A 27,334-nucleotide genomic window follows, 5' to 3' on the forward strand; every position below is an offset into this window, starting at 1 on the left:
TTTCTGTGTGGATGTATGTTTTCATTTCCTAGAAAAATACGTAGAAGTGGAATTATTAGGCCATATGGTAAAGATGTTTAACTTTATAAGAAACTTCCACGTTGTTTTCAAGAGAGGCTATATGCAAATTTTGCATTTACAACAATGTCTGAAACTTCCAGTTCCACATCCTCACTGGCACTTGGTATTGTCAAGTTTTGTTACTGTTGTTGTTTTATTTTTATCTTTTGCCATTTTATTAGATGCACAGATGTATCTAATTGAGGTTTTTATATGCATTTCCCTAATGGCTAATGATTTGACCATATTTTCATGTATTCATTTGCCATCGGTATTATCCTCTTTGGTGAAATGTTTGTCCTGTGTGTTTTGTCCATTAAAAAAAAATAATTTATTTTATTTTTGGCTGCACTGGGTCTTTCTTTGGCTGCATGTGGGCTTTCTCTAGCTGTAGTAAGCAAGGGCTATACCCTAGTTGTGGTGGGAGGCTTCTCGTCCTGCTAGTGTGGAGCACAGGCTCCAGGGCACGCAGGCTTAGTTGCCTCATGGCGTGTGGGATTTTCCTGGATCAGAGATCAAACCAGTGTTCTCTGCATTACAACGTGGATTCTTAACCACTGGACCACTAGGGAAGTCCCTGTTTTGTCCATTTTTAAGCTGGAATCAAGATTGCTGGGAGAAATATCAATAACCCCAGTCCATCCTAAAGGAGATCAGTCCTGGGTGTTCATTGGAAGGACTGATGCTGAAGTTGAAACTCCAGTATTTTGGCCACCTGATGCGAAGAGCTGACTCATTTGACAAGACCCTGATGCTGGGAAAGACTGAGGGCAGGAGAAGGGGATGGCAGAGGATGCAATGGTTGGATGGCATCACCGACTCTATGGACATGGGTTTAGGTGGACTCTGGGCGTTGGTGATGGACAGGGAGGCCTGGCTTGCTGCGGTTCATGGGGTCGCAAAGAGTTGGACACGACTGAGCGACTGAACTGAACTGAACTGAAGAGTTGTTTTGTTTTCTTATTGCTGATTTTTGGAAGTTCTCTATATGTTCTAGATAACAATCTTTTGTCAGATATTTGCAAATATCTTTATTTCAAATGTCTTAACTTTTCACTCTTCGAATTGTATCTTTCACAACGCAGAAATTTCTAGTTTTAATAAAGCCCAGTCAAAATGCTTTTTCTTTTATGGGTTGTGCTTTTTTTCTTTTATGTTTTACTAGGAATTCCTTGCCTTATTGTATGAGACCTGACCTCAACACAATATTGAATAGATGTGGTGAGAGGAGACATCCTGGTCTTGTTTTACATTTTAGAGGGAAAACATTAAATTTTTCACCATTAAATAAAGTGTTAGCTGTAGGTTTTGGGTAGAAGTACATCAAGTTGTGGAAGTCTCTTATCACTAGTGTGCTAACGGCGATGGATTTTGTCAAGCGCTTTTTCTGCGTCAATATATAATTTTTTTCTTTAGTTTGATAATATGGTAGATTACATTGATTGATTTTTAAAATCAAGATATAATTCAAATACTATAAAATTCACAAATTTAAAGTGTACCATTCAGGGGATTGTAGTATATTCACAAGATTATGCCATCAGTACCACTATCTATTTTTAGTTTTCTCATTGCTTTTTTTAGGGGTTTCCCTGGTGGCTCAAATTGTAAAGAATCTGCCTGAAATGCTGGTGATCTGGGTTTGATCCCTGGGTCAGGAAGATCCCCTGGAGGAGGGCATGGCAACCCACTCTAGTATTCTTGCCTGGAGAATTCCATGGACAGAGGAGCCTGGTGAGCTACAGTCCATGGGGTCGTGAAGTGTCAGACACGACTGAGGGGCTAACACTTTCACTTACATTGCTTTATGGAGGAGGGAATTTTTGAAGGCATTGTTCTGACATTGATTGACTTTTAATTGTTGGATTTATGAGTTTGGAGTTTAGAGGGCATGGTTGCATTTCTTTTCGATGGGGATAGTCTTGATCCCTGTCTCCTGTACAATGTCATGAACCTCATTCCATAGTTCATCAGGCACTCTATCTATCAGATCTAGGCCCTTAAATCTGTTTCTCACTTCCACTGTATAATCATAAGGGATTTGATTTAGATCATACCTGAATGGTCTAGTGGTTTTCCCTACTTTCTTCAACTTAAGTCTGAATTTGGCAATAAGGAGTTCATGATCTGAGCCACAATCAGTTCCTGGTCTTGTTTTTGCTGACTGTATAGAGCTTCTCCATCTTTGGCTGCAAAGAATATAATCAATCTGATTTCAGTGTTGACCATCTGATGATGTCCATGTGTAGAGTCTTCCCTTGTGTTGTTGGAAGAGGGTGTTTGCTATGACCAGTGTGTTCTCTTGGGCAAAACTCTATTAGCCTTTGCCCTGCTTCATTCCATACTCCAAGGCCAAATTTGCCTGTTACTCTAGGTGTTTCTTGACTTCCTACTTTTGCATTCCAGTCCCCTATAATGAAAAGGACATCTTTTTTGGGTGTTAGTTCTAAAAGGTCTTGTAGGTCTTCATAGAACCGTTCAACTTCAGCTTCTTCAGTGTTACTGGTTGGGGCATAGACTTGGATTACTTGAATGGTTTGCCTTGGAAATGAACAGAGATCATTCTGTCGTTTTTGAGATTGCATCCAAGTACTGCATTTCAGACAAGAAATGCAAAAAAGCAAAATGGCTGTCTGGGGAGGCCTTACAAATAGCTGTGAAAAGAAGAGAGGTGAAAAGCAAAGGAGAAAAGGAAAGATATAAGCATCTGAATGCAGAGTTCCAAAGAATAGCAAGAAGAGATAAGAAAGCCTACTTCAGTGATCAATGCAAAGAAATAGAGGAAAACAACAGAATGGGAAAGACTAGAGATCTCTCCAAGAAAATTAGAGATACCAAGGGAACATTTCATGCAAAGATGGGCTCGATAAAGGACAGAAATGGTCTGGACCTAACAGAAGCAGAAGATATGAAGAAGAGGTGGCAAGAATACATGGAAGAACTGTACAAAAAAGATCTTCATGACCCAGATAATCATGATGGTGTGATCACTAATCTAGAGCCAGACATCCTGGAATGTGAAGTCAAGTGGGCCTTAGAAAGCATCACTACTAGTAAAGCTAGTGGAGGTGATGGGATTCCAGTTGAGCTATTTCAAATCCTGAAAGATGATGCTATGAAAGTGCTGCACTCAATATGCCAGCAAGTTTGGAAAACTCAGCAGTGGCCACAGGACTGGAAAAGGTCAGTTTTCATTCCAATCCCAAAGAAAGGCAATACCAAAGAATGCTCAAACTACCGCACAATTGCACTCATCTCACACGCTAGTAAAGTAATGCTCAAAATTCTCCAAGCCAGGCTTCAGCAATACGTGAACTGTGAACTTCCTGATGTTCAAGCTGGTTTTAGAAAAGGCAGAGGCACCAGAGATCAAATTGCCAACATCCGCTGGATCATGGAAGAAGCAAGAGAGTTCCAGAAAAACATCTATTTCTGCTTTATTGACTATGCCAAAGCCTTTGACTGTGTGGATCACAATAAACTGTGGAAAATTCTGAAAGAGATGGGAATACCAGACCACCTGACCTGCTTCTTGAGAAACCTGTATGCAGGTCAGGAAGCAACAGTTAGAACTGGACATGGAACAACAGACTGGTTCTAAACAGGGAAAGGCGTACGTCAAGGCTGTATATTGTCACCCTGCTTATTTAACTTATATGCAGAATACATCATGAGAAACGCTGGACTGGAAGAAGCACAAGCTGGCATCGAGATTGCCAGGAGAAATATCAATAACCTCAGATATGCAGATAACACCACCCTTATGGCAGAAAATGAAGAGGAACTAAAAAGGCTTGCCGGGGTCCAGCCCCGGTGGATCCTGGGTAATTCGAAGTGGAACGGAGTCAGCGTCCTAGGAATTAAATTGCTTAATTAAAGATACAGAGGGAGATTAGAAAGAAATAGTGTAGTAGGAAAATTAGTGGAGAAAAAGAGGCTGAATAACTTGGTTTATATGGGATACCAATAAAGCTTCAAGAAGCTCACACCACCTAGGTAGGCCACTGGTGCCCACTTGAATATCGGACGGTGTCCCGCCTTGGGCTCCCTCTCGCGTGGAACTTAAATGCCAGGGCAAAATTAGCAGGCTTGGCGAGCACCCATGCTCCAGATGGGAATTCAGCCAGAAAAACGGAGAACAAGAAAGAACAACATGGGGGAATCAGTCTTTCCAGAAACTGATCCGATTTCTTTATTTTTAGGTTTGCTTATATACCTTTTGTTATACATAGAGACAAATGGAAATTTTAAAGTCACGTGGGGGTCAGAAGTCCTGACCTTTATCAAAATCAGGTGCTTCACATAAATGTATAAAAAAAGGTCTAAGGGCTTTTACATCATCTTCTGGCTATGAGGCCTGCTTACATTTTATGACCCTTTCTTTCTGAAAACGGTCAGTTAACCAGAAAACTTATTTTTTCCAAGGGTGTTTTTTCTTAAACCAGGCCCCAATCTCTGAAGGTACCAGATAAAGCTGCATTCCTATAGGGTGAGGGTGTAGTGGGTTACAACTAAGAAAGGAATTTATTTAACCTAAGGTTAACATGATTAATCGTAAAGGTTAATACTTATTTCTCCTATACGCTAGTTATATTCATTATCAGGGCAGGGAATATGGAGATTTAGCAGCAAACATCAGCCCAACAAATGAAAACCCTTCACCAATGTTCCCCTTAAGATCTATTTAGTCGTAAGATAGTGATAAAGTTACATTTTTATGTAGCAAGGACACAGTGATTTATAATAAAGTACAGTGATCTATAACAAAAGATAAAATTCATTAACTCAAAAAGTCCAGTATTGCTAACATCAAAACCTACTATATTTTCTTTTCTATATTCCAAATACATTAATATATTCCCAGGTGCCTAAGGATATGGAGGCCTGGTGGCAGTCATTGACTCAACAATGAGAAAAGCCCTATGCTAATCAAGATTTTCAAAATACTCCAAACTCTCTGTGCTGTTTATGGTTGAGAGGTAGTAAACAATCATGTGCTTAGTAGCAGGAGTGTGGATAATCCTGTCACACAAGCTAGTCTGCCAGCAGAGAGGTTTGACCTGAGATACCCATTTCACGCCCAGGAATTTTTATTGACTGGAGCTGCAAGTTTACTCCTTCTCCGAGAGAACCGGTGGGGAACAGCCCCCCATAAAGTCAGAGGTGCAGGTGAGAGCATAAAACAGTAAAGTAGGCACCCTGGTTTTGGGGGTAGATGCTCGGGAACAGGGGCTTTCCTGAGGCTCGATCCCACCTTTGCGTATGCTGAAGCCTCCTTCCTCATGACGTTTGCCCTGGGCAAAGTTCCTCACGCTGGCTCCCGGTGAAGCCTCTTGCGGAAAGTGAAAGAGGAGAGTGAAAGAGTTGGCTTAAAGCTCAACATTCAGAAAATGAAGATCACGGCATCTGGTCCCATCAGTTCATGGGAAATAGATGGGGAAAGAGTGGAAATAGTGTCAGACTTTATTTTGGGGGGCTCCAAAATCACTGCAGATGGTGATTGCAGCCATGAAATTGAAAGACGCCTACTCCTTGGAAGGAAAGTTATAACCAAGCTAGATAGCATATTCAAAAGCAGAGACATTACTTGGCCAATAAAGGTCCGTCTAGTCAAGGCTATGGTTTTTCCAGTAGTCATGTACAGATGTGAGAGTTGGACTGTGAAGAAAGCTGAGTGCTGAAGGATTGATGCTTTTGAATTGTGGTGTTGGAGAAGACTCTCGAGAGTCCCTTGGACTGCAAGGAGATCCAACCAGTCCATTCTGAAGGAGATCAGTCCTGGGTGTTCTTTGGAAGGAATGATGCTAAAGCTGAAGCTCCAATACTTTGGCCACCTCATGCGAAGAGTTGACTCATTGGAAAAGACTGATGCTGGGAGGGATTGGGGGCAGGAGGAGAAGGGGACGACAGAGGATGAGATGGCTGGATGGCATCATGGACTCGATGGACGTGAGTTTGAGTGAACTCCGGGAGTTGGTGATGGACAGGGAGGCCTGGTGTGCTGCGATTCATGGTGTCGCAAAGAGTCGGACATGACTGAGCGACTGAACTGAACTAACTGGGCATGGTTAATCTGGGATATAGATTTGAGGAACATTGATACAAGAGTGGTATTTAACACCATATAACGAGCCGGCGCACCAAGTGCGGCCTAAAGGAGCTACCCCACATCCAAGGTCAGGGGCAGCAGCCTAGAGTGCCAGGCTGCAACGGCCCAGGAATGGCCGAGAGGAGCTACCCTGCGTCCGAGGTCAGGGGCGGCCGCTGGGAGGAGCTACCTCGTGTCCGAGGCCAGTGGCAGCGGGGAGGAGACACCCCGTGTCTGAGGTCAGGGGTGGCTGGGAGAAGCCGCCTCGCGCCCAAGGCTAGGGGCGGAGGAGCCACCCCAACCCCGAGGCCAGGGGCGGCAGCTGGAAGGAGCCACCCACGCCCGAGGCCAGGGCCGACAGCCAGGAGGAGCAACTCAAGGAGTGGTGGCTGCGCAGGCACAGGAGGGCCTCTAGGAGCTGTCCCACACTGAAGGTCAGGAACGGCGGCAGTAAGGAGATACCCCTCGTCCAAGGTAAGGAGCAGTGGCTGTGCTTTGCTGGAGCAGCTGTGAAGAGATAACCCACGCCCAAGGTAAGAGACACCCAGGTAAGATGGTAGGTGTTGCAAGAGGGCATCAGAGGGCAGACACACTGAAACCATACTCACAGAAAACTGGTCAATCTAATCACACTAGGACCACAGCCTTGTCTAACTCAATGAAACCAAGCCATGCCTGCGGGGCAACCCAAGACGGGTGGGTCATGGTAGAGAGGCCTGACAGAACGTGGTCCACTGGAGAAGGGAATGGCAAGCCACTTCAGTATTCTTGCCTTGAGAACCCCATGAACAGTATGAAACGGCAAAATGATAGGATACCAAAAGAGGAACTCCCCAGGTCATTAGGTGCCCAATATGCTACTGGAGATCAGCGGAGAAATAACTCCAGAAAGAATGAAGGGATGGAACCAAAGCAAAAACAATACCCAGTTGTGGATGTGACTGGTGACATGAATCAAGGCAAATTGGAAGTGGTCAAACAAGAGATGGCAAGGGTGAATGTCGACATTCTAGGAATCAGTGAACTAAAATGGACTGGAATGGGTGAATTTAACTCAGATGACCATTATATTTACTACTGCGGGCAGGAATCCCACAGAAGAAATGGAGTAGCCATCATGGTCAACAAAAGAATCTAAAATGCAGTACTTGGATGCAATCTCAAAAATGACAGAATGATGTCTGTTCGTCTCCAAGGCAAACCATTCAATATCACAGTTATCCAAGTCTATGCCCCAACCAGTAACGCTGAAGAAGCTGCAGTTGAATGGTTTTATGAAGACCTACAAGACCTTTTAGAACTAACACCCAAAAAAGATGTCCTTTTCATTATAGGGGACTGGAATGCAAAAGTAGGAAGTCAAGAAACACCTGGAGTAACAGGAAAATTTGGCCTTGGGATGTGGAATGAAGCAGGGCAAAGACTAATAGAGTTTTGCCAAGAAAATGCACTGGTCATAGCAAACACCCTCTTCCAACAACACAAGAGAAGACTCTACACATGGACATCACCAGATGGTCAACACTGAAATCAGATTGATTATATTCTTTGCAGCCAAAGATGGAGAAGCTCTATACAGTCAACAAAAACAAGACCAGGAGCTGACTGTGGCTCAGATCATGAACTCCTTATTACCAAATTCAGACTCAAATTGAAGAAAGTAGGGAAAACCACTAGACCATTCAGGTATGACTTAAATCAAATCCCTTATGATTATACAGTGGAAGGGAGAAACAGATTTAAGGGCCTAGATCTGATAGATAGAGTGCCTGATGATCTATGGAATGAGGTTCGTGACATTGTGCAGGAGACAGGGATCAAGACCATCCCTATGGAAAAGAAATGCAAAAAAGCAAAATGGCTGTCTGGGGAGGCCTTACAAATAGCTGTGAAAAGAAGAGAGGCAAAAGGTAAAGGAGAAAAGGAAAGATATAAGCATCTGAATGCAGAGTTCCAAAGAATAGCAAGAAGAGATAAGAAAGCCTTCTTCAGCGATCAATGCAAAGAAATAGAGGAAAACAGCAGAATGGGAAAGACTAGAGATCTTTTCAAGAAAATTAGAGATACCAAGGGAACATTTCATGCAAAGATGGGCTCGATAAAGGACAGAAATGGTCTGGACCTAACAGAAGCAGAAGATATGAAGAAGAGATGGCAAGAATACACAGAAGAACTGTACAAAAAAGATCTTCACAACCCGGATAATCATGATGATGTGATCACTAATCTAGAGCCAGACATCTTGGAATGTAAAGTCAAGTGGGCCTTAGAAAGCATCACTACAAACAAAGCCAGTGGAGGTGATGGAATTCCAGTTGAGCTATTTCAAATCCTGAAAGATGATGCTGTGAAAGTGCTGCACTCAATATGCCAGCAAATGTGGAAAACTCAGCAGTGGCCACAGGACTGGAAAAGGTCAGTTTTCATTCCAATCCCAAAGAAAGGCAATGCAAAAGAATGCTCAAACTACCCCACAATTGCACTCACCTCACACGCTAGTAAAGTAATGCTCAAAATTCTCCAAGCCAGGCTTCAGCAATACGTGAACTGTGAACTTCCTGATGTTCAAGCTGGTTTTAGAAAAGTCAGAGGAACCAGAGATCAAATTGCCAACATCTGCTGGATCATGGAAAAAGCAAGAGAGTTCCAGAAAAACATCTATTTCTGCTTTATTGACTATGCCAAAGCCTTTGACTGTGTGGATCACAATAAACTGTGGAATATTCTGAAAGAGATGGGAATACCAGACCACCTGGCCTGCCTCTTGAGAAATCTGTATGCAGGTCAGGAAGCAACAGTTAGAACTGGACATGGAACAACATACTGGTTCCAAATAGGAAAAGGAGTACGTCAAGGCTGTATATTGTCAGCCTGCTTATTTAACTTATATGCAGAATACATCATGAGAAACGCTGGGCTGGAAGAAGTACAAGCTGGAATCGAGATTGCCGGGAGAAATAGCAATAACCTCAGATATGCAGATGACACCACTCTTATGGCAGAAAGTGAAGAGGAGCTAAAAAGCCTCTTGATGAAAGTGAAAGAGGAGAGTGAAAAAGTTAGCTTAAAGCTCAACATTCAGAAAACGAAGGTCCTGGCATCTGGTCCCATCACTTCATGGGAAATAGATGGGGAAACAGTAGAAACAGTGTCAGACTTTATTTTCTGGGACTCCAAAATCACTGCAGATAGTGACTGCAGCCATGAAATTAAAAGACGCTTACTCCTTGGAAGAAAAGTTATGACCAACCTAGATAGTATATTCAAAAGCAGAGACATTACTTTGCCGACTAAGGTCCGTCTAGTCAAGGCTATGGTTTTTCCTGTGGTCGTGTATGGATGTGAGAGTTGGACTGTGAAGAAGGCTGAGCACTGAAGAATTGATGCGTTTGAACTGTGGTGTTGGAGAAGACTCTTGAGGGTCCCTTGGACTGTAAGGAGATCCAACCAGTCCATTCTGAAGGAGATCAACCCTGGGATTTCTTTGGAAGGAATGATGCTAAAGCTGAAGCTCTAGTATTGGCCACCTCATGGGAAGAGTTGACTCATTGGAAAAGACTCTGATGCTGGGAGGGATTGGGGGCAGGAGGAGAAGGGGACAACAGAGGATGAGATGGCTGGATGGCATCACGGACTCAATGGACGTGAGTCTGAGTGAACTCCGGGAGATGGTGATGGACAGGGAGGCCTGGCGTGCTGCAATTCATGGGGTCGCAAAGAGTCGGACACTACTGAGTGACTGAACTGGACTGCACTAATCACCTAGTGAACAAGAGGAGAGTCAAGACTAGGGCCCTGGACTCCAGTTCTAGTATTAAAATTGGAGAGGAGAAGAAAGAAATTGAGGAGTGGTCAGAGATGAAGGGGAAAAAGCTGGTGTAGCTGATGCTGGCGGCCTTCTGTCTGCATCTCCTTGATGTGACCACTTCAGTCTCAATTCCAACAGCCAATGCTACTTGCCTGCGGGCTTCCTCTGGCCACAGATGCTTACTTTATTCACATGTGCAGCACTGGGGAATTAATGCCCCCAGGCTCAGCCCTGAGCAATGACTGACTGAAGAGGGTGTGTGCGTACCTCAGAGCCCTCTCCTCTCTGAGGTGAGCACTCTCTACTGCCCTCAGTGGTTTCCAGTGGGAATGGACCCAAGTTGACACAGATACCACTTAATTGATAACACATGCCTTATGAGCTTCCTTTTCTTTCCTTTCTCCATGCTCCTGCTTGTGTTTTCTGAGAGGACCTCCAAAATAAGCTTAGGTGCACTCAAATCCTTGTCTCAGCGTTGGCTTCTGGGGGAACTTCAACTATGACGGGTTGTAGGTGTATAGCGGGTGGGTATGAAAAATCATGAGACTGTACTCATGTACAGTTGAGAAATGTAGCTCGTGAGGTTAAATTGCTCAGCTTGGGCTCCCATGTTCATTGCAGCAGCGTTCATAATAGCCAAGTCATGGAAACAGCCTAAGTGTCTGGCACTGGATGAAAATAGACAAAGAAGAAATACATATAATGTTATATGTATGTATCTATATTGTATATAATATGGTATATTTGCATATTGAAATATTATTCAGTTATGAGAAAGAAGGAAACATTGCCATTTGTAACAACAGAAATGGACCTTGAGCTCATTTATGCTAAGTGAAAGAAATCAGACACCAAAAGACGAATGCTGCATGATCTCACTTATGTGGGGAATCTAAGAAAGCTGAACTCATAAACAGAGTAGAGTGGTGGTTACCAGGAATTGATGGAGGGGAAAATAATGTGAGAAATATTGGCCAAAGGTTTTCCAGGTGGCTCAGCAGTATAGGGACTTCCCTGGTGGCTCAGAGGTAAAGCGTCTGCCTACAATTTGGGAGACCCCGGGTTCAATCCCTGGGTTGGGAAGATCTCTTGGAGAAGGAAATGGCAACCCACTCCAGTAGTCTTGCCTGGAAAATCCCATGAACGGAGGAGCCTGGTAGACTACAGTCCATGGGGTCGCAAAGAGTCGGACACAACTGAGCGACTTCACTACTTCACAGCAGTACAGAATCCGCCTGCCAATGTAGCAGATGCGGGTTTGATTACTGGGTCGGGAAGATTCCCTGGAGAAGGAAATCAAAACCCACTTCAGTATTCTTGCCTGGGAAATCCCATGGACAGAGGGATCCTGGATGGCTACAGTCCATGGGCTCTCAAAAGTGTTGGGCACAACTTAGTGACTAAAACAACAAAACATTTGTACAGCAACATCACTGATTCCTAAAATGTCGATGTTCACTCTTGCCGTCTCGTTTGATCACTTCCAATTTACCTTGATTCATGGACCTACTATTCCAGGTTCCTATGCAATGCTGTTCATTACAGCTTTGAACTTATTTTCACCACCAGACACATTCATAACTGGGCGTTGTTTCCACTTTGGCTCAGCCTCTTCATTCCTTCAGGAGCTATCTCTCCGCTTTTCTCCTTTACTTTGGTGACAACAGTCTGTATCATCACAGCTATAGTTTTTCCAGTAGTCATGTACAGATGTGAGAGCTGGACAATAAAATATGCAGAGAGACTAAGAATTGATATCTTCAAACTGTGGTACTGGAGAAGACTCTTGAGAGTCTTCTATTTGATCAAAGAGATCAAACCAGTCAATCTTAAAGGAAATCAACCCTGAATATTCATTAGAAGGACTGATGCTGAAGCTGAAGCTCCAGTATTTTGGCCACCTGACGCGAAGAACTGACTCATTGGAAAGGATCCTGATGCTGGGAACGATTGAAGACAGGAGGAGAAGGGGACGCTGAGGATGAGATGATTGGATGGCATCACTGACTCAATGGACATGAGTTTGAGCAAACTCTGGGAGTTGGTGACGGACAGAGAACCCTGGTGTGTTGTAGTCCGTGGGGTCGCAAAGAGTCAGACACAACTGAGCAACTGGATAACATCAAAATGACGCACTTCTTTCTTGCCCCTTCGAGAGTGGGGTGTAGAGGGCCCACCTTCCTCGGGGCAGCAGCCTTGTCTAGCGCCTGCTGGGCCCTGAGGGTCACTGGGGAGAATGGATGGAGTGAGGTGTGCATTTGGGACCACCATCCAAACAAAGAGATTGTCATTAGTCCTTTCCCACTTGTTTTTGCCATCAGATCCTGTGGGCTGGGGAAGCAGACCCTGGGGTCTCCAGTTTCCCGGAGGGAAAAACCCTGTGGGGTGTTTCCAGCCTGAGCCCTGGGGGGCTTGTTAGTGTCTGGGGACCCCCTGGGACAGCAGCTCCAGGGACCCCCTGTATAACAGGACCCTGGCCCTCAGCCCCTCCTCTCTCAGGCAGTAAGCAGTGATGTTGGCAGGCACCGTGGGAGCCTCCCTCGGCCATGGTGAGTGTGGATTCAGGGCCCCCGCCTGGCTGGAGAAGCTATACCACAGCCCTGACAGGCACGCACGGGCACGTGAGCAGACAGCAGAAGGAGGGTGGGGCTCACGCATGCATTAGGGGTGCAAAATGCACATACATGTGCCCTGCAGGTGGCAGGCATGCACACGCACACACACGAATCCAGAAGCTTTGTGGGCACAAATGCACACATACACATGACGGGTCAGTTAGTGGTGAGGGCTCAATGGTGACGGGGTAGCAGTTCCAGTATCGAGGAGGCTTCCTGGTAGAAAAGGAGAGAGTCCAGGTCCCAGTCCTATGTGTTCCTCGGCTCTCACCCCCGCTACGGGGCTGGCATGGGCATGCCCCTGAGCTCAGGACTTTGCTGTTGTTGTTGTTTGGTCACTAAGTCGTGTCTGGCTCTTCTTGACCCCATTGACTGTAGCCTTCCAGGCTCCTCTGTCCATGGGATCCTCCAGGCAAGAATACTGGAGTGGGTTGCCATTTCCTTCTCCACGGGATCTTCCCGACCCATGGATCGAACCCTCGTCTCCTGCATTGGCAGGTGGGTTCTTTACCATCTGAGCCTCCTGGGGAGTCCTAAGCTCAGAACTTTCTGGGTCCCAACTCTCCCATGAAACAAGCAATTGCCTGGAGATCTGTCCATGGGTGCAACTGTCACGGGTTCCAGTTATGCAAATAAGACAACGTCTAGCCCTGTAACCTGATGTCTTTTTGGCCAGGCACTCTCACCTGTCACAATTGGAAAACAGACTTTGGACATGTTGAGGCAAATTCAAAGTCACAGCTTCTCAGCTGCTGCAGGGTTAAATTGCAGCTATGTTCAGGGCTTCTGTCTTTTCTTTTTTTGTTTGTTTGTTTTTTTTCTGGCTCTGCTAGGTCTTTGATGCGTTACACAGGCGCTCTCTCTTATTGGGGCAAGTGGGGGGCTACTCTTTGTTGTGGTGTTTGGGCTTCTCACTGCTGTGGAGCACAGGCTCTAACTGCACGGGCTTCGGTAGTCGCAACACTCAGTAGTTGTGGCTCCTGGGCTTAGTTGATCCACAGCATATGGGATCTTCCAGGAACAGGGATTGAACCCGTGTTCCCTACACTGGCAGGCAGATTCTTATCCAGTATGCCACCAGGGAAATCCCAGGTCTTCCAGGAAGAAGTAAGAGTAGACCAGGGTGGCTTGTTTCAGCTTGCCGAAGATCCCAAATCCACCCTTGAAAGAAACTAGGAAATCAGTCAAGAAAATGCATGGGGTAGAGGCAACATCCCAGACAAAGGCCCTGGGGCTGCACTGTGCTTAGAACAGTAATTGCAAGGAGAAACGGAGTTAGAGGGAGTGACCGAGAGGGAGGAAGGAGGTGAGGGCAAGGAGGTAATTGAGCATGCCTTGTGAGTCACAGTGAGGACCCTGACTTTTATACCAAGTACTGTGGGAGCCATGGGGAATTTTGAGCAGGGGAGGGAGATGACCTGACTGAGGGGTTCCCAGGTGCCCTCTGGCCGCTGTGGGAGACCAGAATGTGGGGGACAAGGGGACAGCCAGGAGACCCAGGACAAGGTGGCTGAGCTGGACCCGGTGACTGATGGTGAGTGTGGGCGATGGAGGTGGTGAGAGGTGGCCAGTCCTGGACAGATGTGCAGGTGCAGCCTGCAGAATTTCCTGGCAGGTTAGACGAGAGTGTGGGAGAAAGAGGAGGGTGGAGGAGCTGGCAAAGCTGTATCAGGAGGGCAGGGAGGGACCAGTCCAGCCAGGAGCAGAGGGGACTCTGATTATCTCAGGGAATGCTAGGGTGGACACAGGCTGAGCAGGGTGGGGTCACGCGGACAGCTGTCAGGCACCTCTCCATCCTCACTATGGAGGTGGCATCTGCCCAGTTCAGAGGGAAGCAAGAGCAGACTGGGGTCCTTGCCAAGGTGGGACAAGCCTCTCTGGCCCATCCCCAGCCCTCAAGGTGAGATCTGAAAACAAAGAGGGGAAATACATTCCAGAGCAGCTGAGCATTGAATGGCAACAAATTCTTTTCTTTCATCTTCTTTTTAATAGTTTCTTTACAATGTTGAGTTAGTTCCTTGTGTACAGCAATGTGAACCAGCCATAGGTATACATATATCTCCCCTTTTTTTAGATTTCCTTCCCATTTAGGTCACCACAGAGCACTGAGTAGAGTTCTCTGTGCTGTAGAGTAGGCTCTCATTTGTTGCCTATTTTATACATGTGTGCCAGCTCACTTCAGTCGTGTCCGACTCTTTGTGACCCCATGGACTGCAGCCCGCCAGGCTCCTCTGTCCATGGGATTCTCCAGGCAAGAATACTGGAGTGGGTTGCCATGCCCTCTTCCAGGGGATCTTCCCCACCCAGGGATCAATCCTACATCTCTTAATGTCTCCTGCACTGGCAGGTGGGTTCTTTACCGCTAGTGCCAACTGGGAAGCCCATTTCATACATAGTAGTGTCTATATGTCTGGAGAAGGCAATGGCACCCCACTCCAGTACTCTTGCCTGGAAAATCCCATGGACGGAGGAGCCTGGTAGGCTGCAGTCCCTGGGGTCACGAAGAGTCGGACACGACTGAGCGGCTTCACTTTCACTTTTCACTTTCATGCATTGGAGAAGGAAATGGCAACCCACTCCAGTGTTCTTGCCCGGAGAATCCCAGGGATGGGGAGCCTGGTGGGCTGCCGTCTATGGGGTGGCACAGAGTCGGACACGACTGAAGCGACTTAGCAGCAGCAGCAGCAGCAGCAGCAGTGCTTATATGTCGGTGCCAATCTCCCAATTCAACCCATCTCTCCTTCCCCACCCAGTGTCCATATACTTGTTCTCCTCATCTGTGTCTCCATTTCTGCTTTGCAGATAGGTTCATCTATACCGTTTTTCTAGATTCCACATATGTGTTAATATACAGTGTCTTTCTTTCTGACATTTCACTCTGTATGACAGTCTGTAGGTCCACCCACGTGTCTGCAGACGGCACAATTCCTTTCCTTTTTCACGACCAAGTGACATTCCATTGTATGTATGTACATCTTCCCTATCCATTCCTCTGTGGATGGACGTCCGGGCTGCCTCCAGGCAGCAGCAAAGACTGAGGTGCATGTGTCTTTTGGGATTATGGTTTTCTCTGGGTATATGCCCAGAAGTGGGGTTTGCTGGGTCATAAGGGCCTCCCTGGTGGCTCAGTAAAGAATCTGCCTGCAATGCAGGAGACCTGGGTTGGATCCCCGGGTTAGGAAGATCTGGAGAGGCACATGGCAACCCACTCCAGTATTCTTTTGTGGAGAATCCCCATGGACAGAGGAACCTGGTGAGCTACAGTCCGTGGGGTCGGAAAGAGTCGGATATGACTGAGCGACTGTGAGCGACTAAGCACAGCACAGCGCACAGGCTTCTAAGGCAGCTTAGACAGTAAAGAATCTGCCTGCAATGTAGGAGACCCAGGTTAGATCCCTGGGTTGGAAAGATCCCCTGGAGAAGAGAATAGATATCCACTCCCGTATTCTTGCCTGGAGAAATCTGTGGACAGAGAAGCCTGGTAGCCACAGTCCATGGGGTCACAAAGAGTTGGCCACGACCGAGCGAATAACACTTTCATCTTCACTTTCATGGTAGTTCTATCAACAAGTCCTTTTCTAACTATCTTATGTAAAATTGCAGCCCGCCCAGACCTCCCAATTACCCCCTAAGTTCTCTGCTTTCTCTTTTTCTGTAGCACTGACTTTCAATATAGAATCTCACTTATTTAGTTATCAAGTTTGTTGCTTATTTCCTGATTCACTTCCCTAGAGCCTTTTGCTCCTCCCAAGCTGGGATCTCTGTCTAGTTCCCTGCTATGTCCTCCATGGTGAGAGCAATGCCTGGCGGAGAACTGATGCTCCATGAATGCATATAGCACGGAAGGTTAGCCTGCAAAACTCACAGCAGCCCTTAAAGCACAGCCTCCAGAGACAGACTCCTGGCTTCAAATCTTTACCATCACCGTGAGAATGGGAACAGTGATCCCCTCTATGCTCTGCTTCCCCAGCAGTGCAAAACCAAGAAGAGTAATCCCAGCTATCCTTGCCAGGAGCCTGAGACCAAGGGATTCTTAACATTATTCAGAGAATCTTAATATTATCTGTGATCTCAGAAGATCAATTTTCACTTTGACAGATGATGCTCAGAGGGAGAAAGCCGGCTACCCAGGCTCACATTGCTCCCAGTTAGTGAAGGTGCCAGCATTCAAATACAGTCTTGTCTGATTCCAGAGCTCAATCTTGTTGTGTCAGCACATCACTGTCTTGAGCACAAGATTTCTGTTTTATGTAATGGGAATTTTGGTCAGGTAGTGACCTCCCCATCACTGGAGGCATGCAAGTAGAGGCTGGCTAATTTAGCTAGAGACTTCTACACTGGGTGTGTATTGAGGGATGTTTCCTTCCCAATCGCCCTCTTTAGAAGGCCCAGGAAAAGCTGACATTCCTGGAGAAAGCTTGTGTTAATACCACGAAGGACCTCTTCCTATAGGACAATTACAGCTGGGAGTCCATCAACCTGGTCTTAACTTCTCCCTCTAAAAAGCATCACCTCACTCTGGAACATTTCTCTAATGCCTTTAGATGCCCACACATACTTCCTATGATCTTCCAAAAAGGTCCGCCTCATGGCTTGCCCAGGATAGAGAATCCGCCTGCCAATGCAGGGGACACAAGAGACTCAGGTTTGATGCAACAGACAAGGGTTCGATCCCTGGGTTGGGAAGATCCCCTGGAGGAGGAAATGGCAACCACTCCAGTATTCTTGCCTGGAACATTCCATGGACAGAGGAGCTTGGTGGGCTACAGTCCACAGGGTCACAAAATGTGGAACATGACTGAGGGACTGAGTATACAGGGTTTGCTAGGGAGCCAAGTCACCTACTTATCTGCAGTTTTTACTAGACATTTTCTCCTCAGATCGTATATTGAAAACATTCGTCACAAATGGTGTTAGCATATTTTGCGTTCCAAAGGGAACCTCTTTATCTCTACCGCTGTGTTAGTTGCTTAATCGTGTCCAACTCTTTGTGACCCCATAGACTGTAACCCTCCAGGCTCCTCTGTCCATGGAATTCTTCAGGCAAGAGTACTGGAGTGGGTTGCCATTCCCTTCTCCAGGGGATCTTCCCGACCTAGGGATAGAACCCGGGCTTCCTGCATTGCAGGCAGATTCCTTACTATCTGAGCTTTGTGTTTCAAAGGGGACCTCCTTATCTCTACCCTTAGCTCCTTTTTTTCTGAACCAGATTGATTAAACTTCTTTAAGAACAATAAAAATACTTACCCAGGGGAAGAGAATCCCCTAAAAAATTTTATTTCTTCTATTTACAAAAATCCCCACTTGATGCAGAAAAATTGGGACATACAAAAAAGAATGGAAAACACATGCATTTGTAGTAAGTCAATTGGGATCCAACTATTTTGTTTCCCATTTCTCAGCAAACACATACATGAAGATTCTTCTCTAGTCATCAGTTATTCTCAAAGATGTGACTTTAATGATAGTCCATCTTCTCGTCTATTAAAAGTTTTAGCTTTTTTTCCCCCTTAATGATTTGTAAGGGCATTTTATTGAACACTTAGGTTGTTCTTTCTCTTAACAACAAAAAAAAAAACTTTAAATAATGCTGCTATGAGCATCCTTGTACCTGGAAGTCGGAGAATTTCTTTTTTTAAAAAAATATTCATTTGTTTGGCTGTGCTGGGTCTTAGTTGCAGCACGTGGGATCTTTGATCTCTGTTGTGAAATGTGGAATCCTTAGTTGAGGCATGCGGGATCTAGTTGTCTGACCAGGAATAGAACCTGGGCTCCCTGCACTGGAAGCAAGGAGTTTTACCCACTGGACCACCAGGGAAGTCCCAGATAATGTTTTCTTTTATTTAAATTATATGTTTGTTTATTTGTTTTTGGGCTCTGCTGGGTCTTCATTGCTGTGCACAGGCTTTTCTCTAGTTGTGGCAAGTGGGGGCTACTCTCTAGGTGCAGAGTGCAGCCTCTAGGACGCCTGGGCTCCAGTAGTTGTGGTAAGTGGGCTTAGCTGCTCTGTTACACGTGGGCTCTTCCCGGACCAAGGATGGAACCCAAGTCCACTGTACTGGCAGGCGATTCTTAACCCCTGGACCACCAGGGAAATTCCCCAGGTAATTTATTTTCGAGAAAATATTTAGAAGGAGAATTATAGAACCAAAATAAGATATCAGATATATAAACAAATTGTATTCTCCTGCAACCAACAATGCAAAGAGGTAGAGGGCCTAGTTTTACTCACACTCATCAGCACCAACCTCTCATTTTCTTCTTCAATCTTTGCAAATTTGATAATTAAAAAAAAATGCTATGTAGGTCTTCTGCCCATTTTTGGAGTGGATTGTTTGTTTTTCTTGATATTGAGCTGTATGAGCTGTTTGTATCTTTTGGAAATAAAGCTCTTGTCAGTTTCATCATTTGCAAATATTTTCTCCCATTCTATAGGTTGACTTTTTGGTTATGATTTCCTTTGCTGTGCAAAAGAGGAACTGAAGATTTTTTAGAGTCACAACCTTTTCTAGTTTGTTATTTGCCTATATATTTGTTTCAATTTAACAATGTTTTGTGATATTCAGAAGTTACACTTTTTTAGTGGTCATAATCCAATCACTTTTTTCATCTGTGAAGTCTTCCAGGTAATTGAATTTCTATAAGTCTCACTATATAAGGGCCCTAATGTTCTTTCTGGTTTAGTTTAATTTGCAATAAAGGAGCCTTTTTCAGACATGTGCTCTGGGTATCTCTGTCCAGTGTACCTTTCCTTAGATCTAGATTCCCCCTGATCCCCCATCCCTGCACAGCACAGCATGTGGGATTTTATTCCCCAGATCAAGGGATTGAACTGGAGCCCCTGAATTGGCAGAGGCTAGACTGCCAGGGAAGTCCCCTAGATCTAGATTTCTTAAGTGGAGTCTGAGATTCTTAAGTTGGAATTTCATTTTGCTTTAGTTTTTGAAGATTTCAAGTCAGGCTTTGCTTTTTTTTTTCATAGTATGAATTCCTCAGAGGACCTCATTGGAATTTTCCTAAGTAGAATATTCTTTTAGTTTTATTTGTGCTGGATCAGGAGTTGGCAAACTATAGTGTGCAATGTGTCCTTGAGTGCTCAGTCATGTCTGACTCTGCAACCCTGTGGACTGTAGCCCACCAGGCTCCTCTGTCCATGGAATTTTCCAGGGAAGAATACTGGAGCGGGTTGCCATTTCCTACTCCAGGGGATCTTCCTGACCCAGGGATCGAACCCCTATCTGCTGTGTCTCCTGCAGTTGGATTCTTTACCACTGAGCCACCTGGGACACCCAGCAAACTACAGTCAGAGGGCCAAATCTGGCCCCCTGCCTGTTTTTGTAAATAAAGTTTTATTGAAACATTCAGGGACACTCGTGTATACATTGTCCATGGCTGCCTTTACATTAGATGGGCAGAGTTGAGCAGTCATGACATAGATTGTACAACCCAAATGGCCTAAAATATTCACTCTCTGGTCCTTTACAAAAAACGTTTGCACCCCTGTGCTTGATCAACATGACTGCCTGCTTCCTGGTTTTCCTTTCTTCATGAAAAATGGGCAACCATTTCTCACTGTCTTTTGCACCTGTTAAGTTCTTCGATGGTCCTGACTGGTCTTTTCTTTATGAACAGAATGTCTTTGGACGCGATCAAGAACATTTTTGTTGCTTTTCTCTACTTATATATCTTTAGAACTAAAATTTAAAATGCATTTTTCACAAATTAAAATTCCAACAAACTTCTAAAACGTTTAAAGAATCATTCTCAATTTCTCTTGACCAATTGTTGCAGATGAGTAATTTCAGTGGCGCAGCTATTTTTTCTCTTCTAAGAGTCACTGAAATGGCAACCCACTCCAGTATTCTTGCCTGGAGAATTCCATGGACAGAGGAGCCTGGCGGGTGAAAGTCCGTGTCGCAGAGTCGGACACGACGGAGCAACTTTCACTTCACTTCACTTCGAAGGTCGCTGGCTTGCAGATTACCCCAAATGCCACTAGATGGCGCATAAATCAGCCCTCGTCTCTCCAGTACCCCCAGTCACGGCAGTCTCTTGAGTTGGTGTTTTGAAATCTGCTTCCCTCCAAACGGATTAACTCTTGATAAGCAGGGAAAGATTACATTAGGACCATTTTCCAAATGACTGTAAAATACTCAGAAACATTCCAATATAGATTATATGCATTTTCTGGGCTTGCAAGTTAATTGATTATAAAATAATAAAACTATCACCAATCCAGTATTTAATTTTTTTTTCTATTTATTTATGGCAGTGCTGAGTTTTCATTTGCTGCACTTGAGCTTTCCCCAGTTGTAGCGAGCAGGGGCTACTCTCCAGCAGTGCGTGGGCTTCCCTTGGGGGTGGCTTCTCTTGTTTCAGAGCATAGGCTCTAGGGCGTGCAGGCTTCAGTGTTCTGGTGCACAGGTTTAGTTGCCCCATGGCATGTGGAATCCTTCCAGACTAGGGAGAAGGCAGTGGCACCCCACTCCAGTACTCTTGCCTGGAAAATCCCGTGGACGGAGGAGCCTGGTAGGCTGCAGTCCTTGGGGTCGTGAAGAGTCGGACAGGACTGAGTGGCTTCACTTTCACTTTTCACTTTCATGCATTGGAGAAGGAAATGGCAGCCCACTCCAGTGTTCTTGCCTGGAGAATCCCAGGGACGGGGGAGCCTGGTGGGCTGCCATCTATGGGATCGCACAGAGTCGGACACGACTGAAGCAACTTAGCAGCAGCAGCAGCAGCAGCAGCAGGGCACAGGCTTTGTTGCCTCATGGCATGTGGAATCCTTCCAGACTAGGGATCGAACCTGTGCTCCCTGCGTTGGCAGGCAAATTCTTAACCACTGGACCACTAGGGAAATCCCAGGAGTTTTACTAATGCTTCATTATTTGAATTAAAATGGTTAAAAATTTTATAGGAATTCCCTGGTGATTTAGTGGTTAGGACTCTGTGCTTCCATTACAGGGGACATGGGTTTGATTCCTGGTCCAGGAACTAAGATCCTGAATGCTGTGAAGCACAGCAAAAAAAAAAAAAAAAGAAAAAAGTCAATAATTTCAGAATTATTTTCCATTTAATTAACACAGAAGTATTTATCAGCACAAGGCCTGGATCCAAAACACTGTTAGGTGGCCCATGAAATTGTGTAAATTTCTAAGATCAGAAGAAATAAATAAGCTCTTAGGGTGAGAATTATATTCATCTTTACATCAATACAGTCCTAAAAATGTAAAAATTTTGAATTTTTATAAAATTTAAATAAATTAAAAGGTTGGTTTTATTTCATTTGATAAATGAAATTTTATTTAAATAAAAATTAGAAATAACATTTACTTAAAAAGAAAAAACAATTTTTTTCTTTGGCTATGTCTCATGGCTTGCAGAATCTTAGTTCTTCAACTAGGGATTGAACCTGGGTCTCCTGCAATGGAATCAAGGAGTCCTAATCATTGGGCAGCCAGGGAATTCCTTCCCTTTTTAAAAATAATTTTCAGGAATTCCCTGGTAGTCCAATGGTTAGAACTTGCTGCTTTTACTGCTGAGGGCCCCAGGTTCAATCCCTGGTTGAGGAACTAGGATCCCACAAGCCTTGAGGCTTGGCCAACCCCACCCCCCAAACAAACAAAAAACCCCCAAGAGCAATTTTTATGGAGGAAGGCAAAAGTGCCTAGGGACTGTGGAAGACATATAGCCTTGGGTATCAAATTTTCTAAAAGTATTACTTTGTTCATTTCAGATATCAATGTTACAGGCTTTGCCTTTCTTGGGCATCCTTTTCACACGGATAGTAGAGGCTTCTGTAAATTCCTAGCCCACATCCCCTTGGCCGCAATTTCCTGTCTTACCTGTCAGACTGAATTCCCTGTACATGTGGCAGGTGTGGAAGTCCTGGGAGATTAATGCCTCCTGGTAGAAATTCTTGAGCAAGATGATTGGGGATTGGTAGATAAACAGCCCCCCTCACTACCCCTCAAGGACCTCCAGGTGGGATTGAACTGTAGTAATGCTCCTGAAGAAAGTCACTGGTCACCCGGCTCTACAAGGATTGAGTCACAGACCACTGCAGTCAGTCCTTTCAACACACCCTGAAAGGAGTTCAGGGTGGGGATCAGGAATGAAATTCTTCGTGTTCTGGGAAAACTGGCAGAACAGCCCTTCAGATAATTAGATTTTCAGGAGAGATTTTTATGAGCCCAATTTCTTGCATCACTGACTCAATGGACATGAACTTGAACAAACTCTGGGAGATAGTGAGGGACAGGGGAGCCTGGTATGCTGCAGTCCATGGGGTCGCAGAGTCATATACAACTTAGTGACTGAACAACATTTTCTTGCATCTTCCAAAGTTAGAAAAGCACTAAAATCAAAAAGATATCTGCTCCTTGTGACTAGCAGCAAACTTCTACTGAGGTGCAGGCTTGATTGCACTTCCCCTTTCTCCAAAATCTGACTCCCCTGCACCCCGTCCTGCTGCCCCACCACCCCACTTCCAAGCAGTTGCTTAGAGCTCTCTGAGGGGCTGTCTCCCAAACTTTGAAGTGTTAGTCACTCAGTCACATATCTGACTCTTTACCATTCCATGGACTATAGCCTGCCAGGCTCTTCTGTTCATGGAATTCTCCAGGCAATAACACTGGAGTGGGTAGCCATTCCCTTTTGCAGGGGATCTTACCCACTCAGGGATCGAACGTGGGTCTCCCACATTGCAGGAGGATCTTTACTGTCTGAACCACCAGGACAGCCCTCTCTCAAGCTTCAGTGCTCAGTAAGTCCCCAACTTAAACGGAAACTGACAGCTCTCATGTTATGTGTTTTTATTTCAGTCAACATCTTGATAACACCTTTTATGATCTGTCTCCCTTCACCATTCCACCACTCCTGTCTTTGGACATGACGTTCCAGATAAATTACTTGCTTTTGAATCCTTGCCTCGGGATCTGTTTCTAGGGGAATTCAGACTAACACCCTGAAGTTCTTACCCCCTCTCCCTGCCCCAAGTATTGTAATTTACTCCTTATAAAGTTCTTGTGATTTTCTTAAAAAATGTTTTTTAATCAAGAACATTTTAAAATTTTATTTAAAATAGTTTTTCGCCATGTGTGGCATGCGGGATCTAATTCTTTGATGAGGGATCAAATCTGTGCTTCAGTGTAAGCATGATGTCTTCATCACTGGACAGGCAGGGATGTCTCTCTTTTCTCTTTTTTCAATCGAAATATGTTTGACTGTGTAACTTTAAGGTATATCCTATATTGATATATTGTAAATATAATTACCATTGTAGCCAGGCTTCCTAGGTGGCGCTAGTGGTAAAGAACCTGCCTGCCAGCGCAGGAGATGTAAGAGCTGTGGGTTTGACTTTGAGGTTGGGAAGATCCCTTGGAGATGGTAAACCTCTCCAGTATTCTTGCCTGAGGAATCCCAGGGACTGAGTAGCCTGCAGGGCTGCAGTCCACAGGGTTGCAAAGTGTCGGGCATTACTGAAGTGACATGGCACGGACGCACCATTGTAGCCATAGCAGCCTCTCTTATCATGTCACATAATTATCATTTCCTTTTTATGGTGGGAATACTTAAGATCTGAGTTTCCCTGCCAATGCAGGAGACCTGGGTTCAACCCACGGGTTGGGAAGTTTCCCTGGAGAAGGAAATGACAACCCACTGCAGTATGCTTGCCTGGGAAATCCCATGGACAGAGGAACCTGGAGGGCTACAGTCCAAAGGGTCACAAAAGAGTCAGACACAACTTCGCAACTAAACAACAATTAAGACCTAGTCTCTTAGCAACTTTGATGTTTATAATATAAAATGGTCTATATTCACTATGCCATGCATTAGATCTCTAGGGCTTATTTCCTGATAGTTGCAAGTTTGTATACTTAAACATCATCTCTCCAATTCCCCACCCACCTCCCAGCCCCTGGTAATAACCATTTTACTATTTATCCCTAACTCCCACATATATATATATATATATATGATTGACTTTTATGTTCTACAAATAAGTGAGGTCATACAGTGTTTTTCTTTCTCTATCTGATATTTCACTTGGCATTATGTCCTCAAAGTCCATTCATATTATCAAATGGCAATGTTTCCTTCTTTCTCATCTCTGAATCATATTCCGATGTGTATATGTACCAATCTTCCTTTTTCATTCCTCTTTTAATGGGCACCCAAGTTATTTCCATACCTATGATTTTCTTGTCTATTGTAGACCTGCTAGCTGTGTGATATTAGGAAAACCATGACCTCATTTCTTGTGTATTTATTTTTGCTATTTATTGATTTGACTGCACTGGATCTTAGTTGCAGCATGCGGGATCTTCGTTGCTGTGTGGGGGCTCTGTAGGTGCTGTCTGCCGGCTCTGTAGTTGCGTCACTGGGACTCCAGAGTTCTGGGGCTCAGAAGTTGCCTTGTACCACCTCATGGGCTCAGCTGCTGCCCAGCATGTGGGATCTTATTTTCCCAACCAGCGATGACAACTGCATCCCCTACATGACAAAGCGGATTCTTAACTACTGGACTACGGGGGAAGTCCCACAATGGCCTCCTTTCTGTCCCTTTTTCCTTTTTTTTTTCGTAAAACAGGGATGATTATCCTTTCTCACTGGCACATGATGTTTAGCAGAGCATTACTGAGTTGCCCTATTCTGTTTCCTCTGCCTTCTCCTCTCAGGTTCCTGAGAAGCAGCAGGAAAATGCCACCTGGCTGGTGACAGAGTTTTTGCTGGTGGGTTTCTCCAACCTCCCAGACCTGAGGACCACCCTTTTTGCACTGTTCTTCCTCACGTACCTGGTTACCCTCAGCGGCAACGTGACCATCATCACCGTCATCCATGCGGACCGGACCCTGCACACGCCCATGTACCGCTTCCTGGCGGCGCTGTCCCTCTCTGAGACCTGCTACACTCTGGTCACCATCCCCAACATGCTGGCTCGTCTGTGGATGGAGAACCAGGCCATCTCCGTTTCTGGCTGTCGGGCTCAGATGTTCTTCTTCCTGGGTCTGGGATGCAGTCACTGCTTCCTCCTCACTCTGATGGGTTACGACCGCTACGTGGCCATCTGCCACCCTCTGCGCTATTCGCTGATCATGAGACCCACGGTTTGCCTCTGTCTGGGAGCCCTGGTTTTCTGCTCCGGCTTCTCGGTGGCCTCCATCGAGACGAGTCTGATCTTCTCCTCGCGCTTCTGCCGCAGCAACCGGGTGGAGCACTTCTTCTGCGACATCGCCCCAGTCCTGAAGCTCAGTTGCGTGGAAAGCGCCAGCAAAGCGCTGGCCATCTTCTTCCTGAGTGTCCTCGTGGTACTAATCTCTTTCCTCCTTATCCTCCTCTCCTACGCCTTCATCGTGGCCGCCCTCCTGAGGATCCCCTCGGCCGCTGGCCGGAGCAAAGCCTTCTCTACCTGCGCTGCCCACCTCACCGTGGTCATCGTGCATTTTGGCTGCGCCTCCATCATCTACCTGAGGCCCGAGTCCGGAGGGAACCCCGACCAGGACCGCCTGGTGGCTGTGTTCTACACGGTGGTGACACCGCTGCTGAACCCGGTGGTGTACACTTTGCGCAATAAGGAGGTGAGGGTGGCTCTGAGGAGGATCCTGGCCCGAAGCCACGTAATCTTAAAATGAACACTCCCTGGGACTCTTCTGGTGAGCCAGTGGCTAAGCCGCAGCACTCCCAATTCAGAGGGCCCGGGTGCCACCCCTGGTCAGAGAACTAGATCCCACATGTCAGCAACTAACAGTTCATTTGGAGCTGTGGTGCTGGAGAAGACTCTTGAGAGTCCCTTGGAGAGCAGGAAGATCAAACCAGTCAATCCTAAAGGAAATCAACCCTGGATATTCATCGGAAGGACTGATACTGAAGCTTCAGCGTCAGTACTTTGACCACTTGATGCAAACAGATGACTCATTGGAAAAGACCCTGATACTAGGAAAGATTGAAGGCAGGAGGAGAAGGGGACAACAGAGGGTGAGGTGGTTGGATGGCATCACCAACTCAAGGGACATGAGTTTCAGCAAGCTCCGGGAGATGGTGGAAGACAGGGAAGCTTGGTGTGCTGCAGCCCATGGCATCGCTAAGAGTGACTGAACAACAGCAACAACAATAAGCAAAAAAAAAAAAAATCCTGCATGCTGCAACTAAAGACCTGGTACCACCAAAAAAAAAAAAAAAAAAAAGAAAAAAAAGAAAAAACAAACAAACAAACAACCCTCAAAACATTCTCTCTACGTTTTCCCTCTAGCTTTTTCATGAACATGTGCCCTGCCAGATACTCAGTTTCTCTGCCACTCAACTCCCCAAACTGGAAAACAGGTTACTCCCATAACCTTAAATGAAATAGTCTAGGTGAGGCAATTCACAAACAGTACCTGGAACCCAGCAGAAACTCCATAAAAGCTGCCTTCTCCCTTCATCTTCAATTACAATTTAAAAAGTTGTGATTTGAGAGGCAGGCAGTATTAGCAAGAGGAGGGTTTCTTTGAGTTGTAAAAATCTTGGTGCTGAAAGATCTGAAGGCATTTTCGTAGCCAGGCAGAACCGGAAGGACTAGTGCGGCTCTACTCAGTGTCATACAGCAAGCACACGCTCCTCCTCAGACGCAGAGCATCCTCTCTGAGGTCATAGCTTGATGAGTTATCTGTTCACAGCATCCGGTCAGAACTGTCCTTTGAACTCCCGGACAGGTTTCTTGTGGCTGGTGACTCACAGACTTGAAAAAAAAAAAGACAAAAACTTCCAATCTCCATGAAAAAT

General features: G+C 45.4%; 1 protein-coding gene across 1 annotated transcript; it reads left to right on the plus strand.

Annotated features, from left to right (window-relative positions):
- The first annotated feature begins 12,468 nt into the window (after positions 1-12,468).
- Positions 12,469-26,205, plus strand: LOC138440636 (olfactory receptor 10T2-like). The gene is made up of 4 exons (XM_069590299.1): positions 12,469-12,505; positions 14,037-14,105; positions 14,464-14,471; positions 25,252-26,205. The coding sequence occupies exons 1-4, from the start codon at positions 12,469-12,471 to the stop codon at positions 26,203-26,205; spliced, it is 1,068 nt and encodes a 355-aa protein (XP_069446400.1).
- Positions 26,206-27,334: the final 1,129 nt, after the last annotated feature.

The sequence above is a fragment of the Ovis canadensis genome, chromosome 5, assembly GCF_042477335.2.
Source record: "Ovis canadensis isolate MfBH-ARS-UI-01 breed Bighorn chromosome 5, ARS-UI_OviCan_v2, whole genome shotgun sequence".
In the NCBI taxonomy this organism is placed as follows: domain Eukaryota; kingdom Metazoa; phylum Chordata; class Mammalia; order Artiodactyla; family Bovidae; genus Ovis; species Ovis canadensis.